The sequence below is a fragment of the Sardina pilchardus genome, chromosome 24 (genome assembly GCF_963854185.1).
Source record: "Sardina pilchardus chromosome 24, fSarPil1.1, whole genome shotgun sequence".
Lineage (NCBI taxonomy): Eukaryota > Metazoa > Chordata > Actinopteri > Clupeiformes > Clupeidae > Sardina > Sardina pilchardus.
Window position 1 is genome coordinate 3,804,636 of NC_085017.1, and position 10,000 is coordinate 3,814,635.

At 46.6% G+C, this 10,000-nt stretch overlaps 1 protein-coding gene across 2 annotated transcripts in view; it reads right to left on the reverse strand.

Moving 5' to 3' along the window:
- Positions 1–10,000, reverse strand: part of col16a1 (collagen, type XVI, alpha 1) — a 115,921-nt gene that overhangs the window by 94,994 nt on the left and 10,927 nt on the right. For both annotated transcript variants that reach the window (XM_062528935.1, XM_062528934.1), the window contains exons 3-4: positions 1,313–1,381; positions 1–56 (exon numbers count right to left, since the gene is read on the reverse strand). The exon at positions 1–56 is cut by the window's left edge and continues 62 nt beyond it. In XM_062528935.1, the coding sequence (XP_062384919.1) occupies positions 1–56; positions 1,313–1,381 (125 nt within the window). The remainder of the gene's footprint in view (positions 57–1,312; positions 1,382–10,000) is intronic.

The window sequence follows — 10,000 nt, forward strand, 5'->3', positions numbered from 1 at the left end:
GATCTTCTTCACCTCGGAGTTCTTCGCCAGGCCAAAGCGCCGCACCAGGTTAAACCCTGCCGATCAGTCCATCAATATGCTCAGCAAGAACACAAACACACATGTGCATACATACACAGTCACACACTCACACATAACCACCCAGACAGTTTCTCAAAAGACAATCTGCTCACTCAAGTAACAATATACTCCTTTAGATCCCAATCTAATCACACAAAAACATAAACTTTAAACTTCAACATCTCAGCATAATACAGATGATCTACAGCAACATAGTGTTCTATTCAAAATTCATCACTCAAACCACCAAATCAATGCAGTCTGCATCACATGACCGAGCATTCACCAACAATGGCTGGCTCTCCATTCAGCTTATTCACCAACAGTGTTGCATGTTACGGAAGTTAAAAGTGGACATGATTCACTAAATCTGCCGATACTACTCTTCAGCCAGGCAGTTGAGCTGATTAGTGAAATCACCTGTTTGATAGCAAGGGCAGGTTGAAACAACACAGGGTAAAGCTCTCCAGAAGCAGACCCCATGCTAATCAGCGCAGACATGTTTAACGAGCAAGCATTTGATAAACTATGGATTTTTTATGAAGTGGCGGCGAAAAAAATAGAACAAAATTGTAATCTATGCAAATCGTACTCTTTCCCACCTTCAACCCCAATCCGAGTTATTTTTGCATGTTTTATTTTTATTTGTATTTAACGGATCGATTTTGCTGACAGCAACTTGAGGAGACCAAATACAGGGACAGTCTCCCTGGAGCAGCGTAGGTTGAAGGAAAATTCCGGATCAAATTTTTCAAATAGATCTTTGTTTCTCCTGGTCACTGGGTACTGAAAAAAAAGGCAACTAGGCAGCTACAGTGCTACACTCTGGGGGAGAGATTTTTAAACGCATACCCCAAGAGTGTAATAAATAATGATAATAATAATAATAATAATAATAATAATACATTTTATTTATACTGCACTTTACTAGTGTACTGTAGAGACCTGGCTAATCTAGCTGTTCATCAGCAACTCATCTTTTTTTCATACCGAGCGTACTCGGTGACCTCGAGAAACAGAGATCTATGTGAAACTTTGCCAGAGTTTTCCAGTAATTGCCAGGAGTGCAGCGGCTTTTTGGCTACTGCTTGCTAGTCTAGCTCCTCCGCCAATTCATCACCACCAGCACCCTGTGTAATCAACAAGGAGCGCAGTGTGTGAGGGTTTATACCAGTGGTGTGTGTGTGTGTGTGTGTGTGTGTGTGTGTGTGTGTGTGTGTGTGTGTGTGTGTGTGTGTGTGTGTGCTCATACCAGTGATGTTGTCCCTGGCGGTCTGAGGAAACTTCCAGGACTCCACCTGCAGAGTCGGGCAGCCCACATCTGAGGAAGATGAAGATGAAGACTTTATGAGGATGATGTGTGTTCATTAGAAAAATGCACTTTTATTTGGATGATGCACAGATATTAGGATGATGAGTGTTTATTAGGATAATGCACTTTTATTTGGATGATGCACAGATATTAGGATGATGAGTGTTTATTCGGATAATGCACTTTTATTTGGATGATGCACAGATATTAGGATGATGTGTGTTTATTAGGATACTGCACTTTTATTTGGATGATACACAGATATTAGGATGATGCATGCTTATCAAGGTGAGTCACATTTATCATGATGATAAATATGATGATACCTTTGTTATGGTGATCCGATCATGATCAGGTGATCCTTCAAAGGGATGATACACCTTTATTACCTCCGCCAAGGAGGTTATGTTTTCATCAGAGTTTGTTTGTTCATTTGTCTGTCTGTTTATTTGTTTGTCTGTTCACAAGATAACTGAAAAAGGTGTGGATGGACTTCAATGAGATTTTCAGGGAAGGTCTGAAATGACCCAAGGAGGAAACGATTCAATATGGGAGTGATCTGTATCACCATCTTGATCCAGGAGGTGGTTATGCTTTCACTTGGCGGAGGTCTGCACTCTCTGAGTGCTTTTCTAGCTATGGTAATACATCTTTACAATGATGATCAACCTTTATTATGGTGATCCTTTACTATGATGATGATCGGGTGATCCACTTTTAATAGGATGATATATCTTCCTTATGGTGATCCACCTTTATTATGGTAATACAACTTTACAATGATAATCAACCTTTATTATGGTGATCAAGTGGAATACAGTATATGTGTCTTAAGTACCATACAGTCCATGCCCTATAAACTGAGAATTCACCGCTTAGTTAAACCACACATGAACAACAGATCCCAGATAGCAATTTCCTTTGGGCCGGATCCGCATGAAAGCCTTTAGATCCGTATGTAGCGGACCTACGGTATCTGACTGTGGGCCAGATGTAGCCCACACCCAATAAGCGGACTCGTGTTGCAGATCCGTACAACACAGAATAAGCGGACCCCTATCACACCCAATAAGCGGACCCGTATCGAAGATCCGTAGAACACAGAATAAGCGGACCCCTACCACACCCAATAAGCAGACCCGTATTGCAGATGCGTACCACACACAATAAGCAGACCCGTACCACACACAATAAGCGGACCCGTATTGAAGATCCGTACAACACAAAATAAGCGGACCTGTACCTCACCTAATAAGCGGTCCCGTATTGCAGATCCGTACCACACAGAATAAGTGGACCCAGCACACCCAATAAGCGGACCCGTATTGCTGATCCGTACTCACAACAAGCAGACCCGTACTACACACACAAGCGGACCCGTATTGCAGATCCGTACCACACACATGAAGCGGACCCGTATTCATGGGTTTCATCAGGTCCCTTTGCACAGGTGTATCAAGCACCATGCAGTCTGCATTGATAATTAAGGTGCTTGATTGTATACACCTGCGGGACCTGATGAAACCCATGAATAGGGCTCGGGATCATGACAACCATATTGGCAGCCTCACTCCTTAGTTTACTATGGATTACTGATTTACTCCCACCTATTAGTGTGTTCCTGTTACTTAGTTTTTGCCTTCTTGGTGCTGTGTAGTTGGGTGTAACAGTGCAACCCAGGATCGCAGGAGGAAAAGAATCGCTAATACTATATTTTTGCTTCTTGTCTTCTGCATCTGAATGAATGGATATTACGTTCGGTACGCTACCAACATGGTGGCTATATTCCTAGAATGCAAGGCGTGTGCCCGAGCCCTATTGCAGATCCGTACCACACAAGAAGCAGACCCGTACCACACACAATAAGCGGACCAGTACTGCAAATCCGTAGGCCTACCACACACAATAAGCGGACCCGTATGGCAGATCCGTAGGCCTACCACTCACAAGAAGCGGACCTGTACGGGTTCGCTTATTGTGTGTGGTACGGATCTGCAATACGGTTCCGCCTCTTAGAATAGAATATATACTTTTTTTGTGTGTACGGCCTCTTAGAATAGAATATATACTTTTTTTGTGTGTGGTACTTTTCTTGTGTGTGGTACAGGTCCGCTTATTGTGTGGTACGGATCTGCAATGCGGTTCCGCCTCTTATGTGTGGTACGGGTCCGCTTTTTGTGTGTGGTACGGATCTGCAATACAGGTCCCATATTACATATGACTTTAGGCAGACATTCACAACATCCCCAACTGGTCACCACTATAAAAAAAACTTTGCAGAAGAATTAAGGATACTGCTTATCACAATTTTATGTCTTTATAAACCTCATGGTTTAGATATAAAATATAACCTAAACATTCTCTGATAACTTTAATTATATTTTGTGTAGGCCTACTTTGTTGAGGTTTGCTTCCCAGCATGCATTGCAAATATTAGTTTTTAATTTTGAAACAATGTGGTTGGGACTTAGCTTATAGGCTAACCTACTCCACTGATGTTTTGAACAATAACATACTAGATATGACGATTGACTTAGTAATTTATTAGGGGGGAAATACACCGTAGTCGTGAAAGTATCAGACCTAACCGGGTATAAATATCCAGCTAACTACAAAGCTAAATATTCAGCTGGACGTGATCATCATTCAACAAGTCACAATCACAGATAAGACAAACTAGTATCATGTATACAAACAATGCACGTAATTGCTAATGATCGCTGTAGGCCAATGTCTGCTTAAAAATGATGACAGTTGATACACGTTCATTACTAATCACCGCACGCCATGAAATTCGTGACAGAACTACTTGGGAGAGGGGGAAGCTGCACGGCACGAAAGTCGAGGTAATTAGATGTTTCCTCTTTTTACGTCGCGGTGAGAAATACGTTCTTTAAAATGCTCTGAATCATCGCTGGGACGTTATCTTGTTTGTTGGGAGCAATCTTAGCCCTTATTAGCACCAGATCAGTAAAACGGATCCAAAACAATTTTGGACCGATGTGCGTTTGGACGCTGAATCAGGTCCACTATTCAGATCCGTGCCGGATGTCGTGGTAGGTGTGTTTTGCTATCTGGGACGGACCTGGACGAGTGCAAGTTCATATCTGCCGCAGATCCGTCAAAAGGATCCAAAACAATTTTGGACCGATGTGCGTTTGGACGCCGGATCAGGTCCATTATGCAGATCCGTGCCGAATGTTGTGGTAGATGTGGCCCAGTTCCGTCCCAGTGTAGTTTTGCTATCTGGGATGTCTCCTCTGTTAGCAACGTTGTCTTTGGAGGGAGAAAGGATAGCGCCGTATCTCAGACGAGATATATAAGTCTTCCTGTAGATTATTTTCAGGGAACCTGACAGGTAAAGGGGTAAAGGAAGTGCAGCAAAAAAAGTCAAGACAGCTGAGATGAGAAGTGAGAGGAAGAGAAAGTAAGTCACGGGAACAGCAGAAACGACTGATTGGGCTACGAGTCGGTCTCCAGAATCTTTTTGAGAAGACGTATACGGCAGTTTTGACAAGACTGAATCCTCACCAAAGTGCTCAATACACTCTGAACTGCCTCTGAACTTCCCTGTCAGGGCATAGAGGAAAAAAAAGAAATGAAATCTTTCTCTGCAAAGTCAGCACTGTCATGCACACGAAAAGGAAAGATAGTGAGATGTTTTGCTAACTTTTTGTTCCCTTTTCGTCGTTCCACTTTGCTCTGTTCCTGCCGTGTTTGGATTTTTGTACGGAGAGAAGGCGGAGAATGTGTTGCTCCGCACACCAACCTGAGTGAATCTACAGCGTATTGCAGTGTTCAGCTGTATTTCAGCGCAAGCTGGAGAGGGAGGAATTAAGACACGCGTGCGGTTGTCACTGAGGAGCCCGGGGAGGCCTACGGCACATCCGACAGAGAAGACACACACACACAAGTTCCTGAGGAGGAGGAGGACGAGAAGGAACGAAAGAGAGAGAGACGAGAGAAGAGGGGAGAATGCAATGCACCTGAGGGATAAATGTGTGTGTGTGTGTGTGTGTGTGTGTGTATTTGTGTGTGTCTCTCTGTCTCTCTCTGTGGGTGCGTATGTGTGCATGTCTGTGTGTATATTTGTGTGTGTCTGTTTGCTTGTGTCTCTATGTGTGTGTGTGTGTGTGTGTGTGTATATGTATGCATATGTGTATGTGTGTGTATGTGTGTGTGTGAGTGTGTGTGTTTATGTGTTTTGTGTGTGTATGTGTGTGTGTTTGTTTGTGTTTGTGCATAATATCAGTGGGCGACTGGCACGGGATGTTGCAACTCAAAGTAAGTCGTCACGACTCACCATCAGAATAAGGGAGTCATTTGCCAGCAGGTTCAGTGTTTGTCTTCACAGACACAGAAAGAGAAACAGGGTGGTTCTGCGGGAGATCTCGCCCACTAGATGTCAGCTACGACACTGGAACATGATCACACCCTCAGCTCTCAATAAAGCACCTCCTTTAGAGCACAGACAACAGCCTGGTGCACGCAACCCAACTCAACTGACTTTAGACCTGGTTGGGTGGTGGTAGTGTTGTGGTTAAGGAGCTGGGTTAGTGTGCAGTAGGGCGGTGGTAGTGTAGCGGTTAAGGAGCTGGGTTAGTGTGCAGTAGGGCGGTGGTAGTGTTGTGGTTAAGGAGCTGGGTTAGCGTGCAGTGGGGCAGTGGGAAGGTGGTAGTGTTGTGGTTAAGGAGCTGGGTTAGCGTGCAGTGGGGCGGAGGTAGTGTAGCGGTTAAGGAGCTGGGTTAGCGTGCAGTGGGGCGCTGGTAGTGTAGCGGTTAAGGAGCTGGGTTAGCGTGCAGTGGGGCGGTGGTAGTGTAGCGGTTAAGGAGCTGGGTTAGCGTGCAGTGGGGCGCTGGTAGTGTTGTGGTTAAGGAGCTGGGTTAGCGTGCAGTGGGGCGGTGGTAGTGTGGTGGTTAAGGAGCTGGGTTAGCGTGCAGTGGGGCGCTGGTAGTGTTGTGGTTAAGGAGCTGGGTTAGCGTGCAGTGGGGCGGTGGTAGTGTGGTGGTTAAGGAGCTGGGTTAGCGTGCAGTGGGGCGGTGGTAGTGTTGTGGTTAAGGAGCTGGGTTAGCGTGCAGTGGGGCGCTGGTAGTGTTGTGGTTAAGGAGCTGGGTTAGCGTGCAGTGGGGCGGTGGTAGTGTAGCGGTTAAGGAGCTGGGTTAGCGTGCAGTGGGGCGCTGGTAGTGTTGTGGTTAAGGAGCTGGGTTAGCGTGCAGTGGGGCGGTGGTAGTGTAGCGGTTAAGGAGCTGGGTTAGCGTGCAGTGGGGCGGTGGTAGTGTAGCGGTTAAGGAGCTGGGTTAGCGTGCAGTGGGGCGCTGGTAGTGTAGCGGTTAAGGAGCTGGGTTAGCGTGCAGTGGGGCGGTGGTAGTGTGGTGGTTAAGGAGCTGGGTTAGCGTGCAGTGGGGCGGTGGTAGTGTAGCGGTTAAGGAGCTGGGTTAGCGTGCAGTGGGGCGGTGGTAGTGTGGTGGTTAAGGAGCTGGGTTAGCGTGCAGTGGGGCGGTGGTAGTGTAGCGGTTAAGGAGCTGGGTTAGCGTGCAGTGGGGCGGTGGTAGTGTGGTGGTTAAGGAGCTGGGTTAGCGTGCAGTGGGGCGGTGGTAGTGTAGCGGTTAAGGAGCTGGGTTAGCGTGCAGTGGGGCGGTGGTAGTGTAGCGGTTAAGGAGCTGGGTTAGCGTGCAGTGGGGCGGTGGTAGTGTGGTGGTTAAGGAGCTGGGTTAGTGTGCAGTGGGGCGCTGGTAGTGTGGTGGTTAAGGAGCTGGGTTAGCGTGCAGTGGGGCGCTGGTAGTGTAGCGGTTAAGGAGCTGGGTTAGCGTGCAGTGGGGCGCTGGTAGTGTTGTGGTTAAGGAGCTGGGTTAGCGTGCAGTGGGGCGGTGGTAGTGTTGTGGTTAAGGAGCTGGGTTAGCGTGCAGTGGGGCGGTGGTAGTGTTGTGGTTAAGGAGCTGGGTTAGCGTGCAGTGGGGCGCTGGTAGTGTTGTGGTTAAGGAGCTGGGTTAGCGTGCAGTGGGGCGGTGGTAGTGTTGTGGTTAAGGAGCTGGGTTAGCGTGCAGTGGGGCGCTGGTAGTGTTGTGGTTAAGGAGCTGGGTTAGCGTGCAGTGGGGCGGTGGTAGTGTAGCAGTTAAGTAGCTTCCACCGGTGTGCCCTTGGGACAATGTAATCCTTGTATAGTTGACATGTAAGTCACTTTGGACAAAAAAAACTGTCTGCCAAATGTAATGTAATGTAATGTAGACCTATGGTGTGTGGTGTCAGTGTTCTGGAGTAACACGCTGGACAGTTGGTCAGCCCGAGGTCGATGACTGAACCCACCATTGCAAGTCAGGGGTAAAATCAGGTGCCAAATTCCGGTCCCTTTGGCTTTAGTCTAAGTTTATTCACTTGCCACAATATAGATAATTTCACAACAATTAAGGGTAAGCGCATAAGATTAGCCACACATGCTTTAGTGAAGAATAACAATAAACTGTGACATATTCAGAGGTTGCATTTCAAGCCTGTGGAACCAAAGCGCTGACGTGATTGTGAAACAGCCCACATGTTCACATAACTTAAGTCAGAGCAGCAGGGGGACTTGACAGGGTTACGGTGAGTGCACTATTCTTGTTTTTTTACCGTGACTGCTTTTTGGACCAGGTGCTGATAGCCGAGCCCAAAGTAGCTAAAGTTCAAAGTGCTTCACCTGTCAGCACAGCCCTCTCTGATGCCCGAGCCCAACCTCTCAACTCCCTCTAGCGTGTCACGTACACAAGAATTACTGCGGAACAAGCGCTAATGCTATCCAGATTGCTGGAAAATGTGATTGAGTCAGCGTTAGATGCTAACTCTCTGTGAGCATTTACTGCTGGGCCTTGTGCTAAGTTTTTTTCCATTAACATCGAAGGATAACCCTGCCCCCCTCCCCACCCCCCTTTCCAAGGGACCATAACTATCAATAAACCCCCAGCATTTGAAGTGGTAAGACTCAGAACTAGAAAGACTCCAGGTTAATGGATTAGCCATGTTTCTGGTCTTTGTAGCGCTTGGAAATGAAGCTTAGCGTGACACAAACATGGCTGGCATAAGTTGTTTATGGTGATGCCAGCGCTGCTTGTTACATACCCTTCTCTCTGGTAGATTAATTCAAGCTTTTTGATAAACTCAGCGAGAGTCAGCGACCCTTGCTTTAGGCCTGCTCCCTGCTAGGGCGAGCTGTTGTTGTTTAGTATCGCTCTAAAACCTGCTTACCGGCCACAGGGGGAGAGTGAGGGATTGGATTGAACAGAAGGTCAACAGGCCTCAGCGCAGCGGGCGAAAGCGCCTTTTCTCTGATCAAATCTTTCTCCTGGCATTTCTCCGTAATTGGACAGCCTGCGTTGCCAGAAGTGAAGGCTGGAGCCACTTTAAAAAGAATGGCAGCCGCACAGCAGGGGAAGAAAGAGCTGCATGCTGGGTAATGTAGTACTGTGAAGGTGGCCTGAAACTGCTGCTCAGGGGAATGGAGTGGGGGGGGGCAATGAAACCTTTTCTCACTGACATTCTTGGTTGCCTTCCCAAAGATGGAACTGTAGGATGCGCACAGCACAGCACCGCACCGCACATCAGAGCGCAGCAGGAGATGGAAAGTCTTTGATGCTGTGGAGTGTGGAGTGAGCTCATTTTCCTACGAGGGCGCTGGGTTGTTTTTCAAGTTTGGGCTTCTGCACCTAACTCTACAGAGTCTGAGGCTCAAAGACACAATGGAGATCATCAGTCAAGAGCCCTTTGAAGATAAGGAACTCTGCCAATGCTGTATAGAACATTATTACCACCAAGGGCTAATCCCCAGGGCCCTATGTTGTAGTAATAACTTACATATGAATGTCCTTTATTAAGTAGTACTGACATAAAGCAATACTTCATACTAAATCAGCACTAATACATACATGCACCTAAGCACATCTTAAAAGATATACTGCTTCAGTGTGTAAAAGCTGTCTTCATCTATTAATTACAATGCATGGAAACGTGTGGAGGGGTGTGCGATACTACATTCGATACATTCGATTCACATGTGTATCCAACCTAATGGCTCATACCGGTTCAGTTCAGTCTGAGATCAAAAACCCCTAACGGAAACATAATATGGGGCCAAGAACAACCCACTGACATAGACTCCATGCTGGCATGCTTTATCTGTTATTGCCACAGTGCTGTGTACGTGGCAGATCACACAGAGGTGTGCTATTATAGGAGGAGAAACACACACAGACATGGCGGTTCGTAATGTAACATCCCAGAGGCATTTTCGCTTGTGATTAGTCTTTCGTCAGGGCGTCATGCCTCGCTGTAGAGCTTTCGCGGCGGTGCCAAGACGCGATGGGCTGGTTGCCCAGGTGTGGATTAAGCCGAGATCTAGACTAAAAAGAGAAGTTCTCAAAGAGAGCTTTTAGTCTAGAATCTGTGTCTCCAATGAAGATCTCCATGTCTAGTGTGGATTAGACCTGGGATTAGTGGAAAAAACAAACAAACATACACCTACAAATCTGTGATTTAGGGTTGTTACAAGCTACCATCTGTGTTTTGGGTTAAAGTTATCAGCTACCATCTGTGTTTTGGGTTAGTTATCAGCTACCATCTGCATTTTGGTTTAAAGTTATCAGCTACCATCTGTGTTTG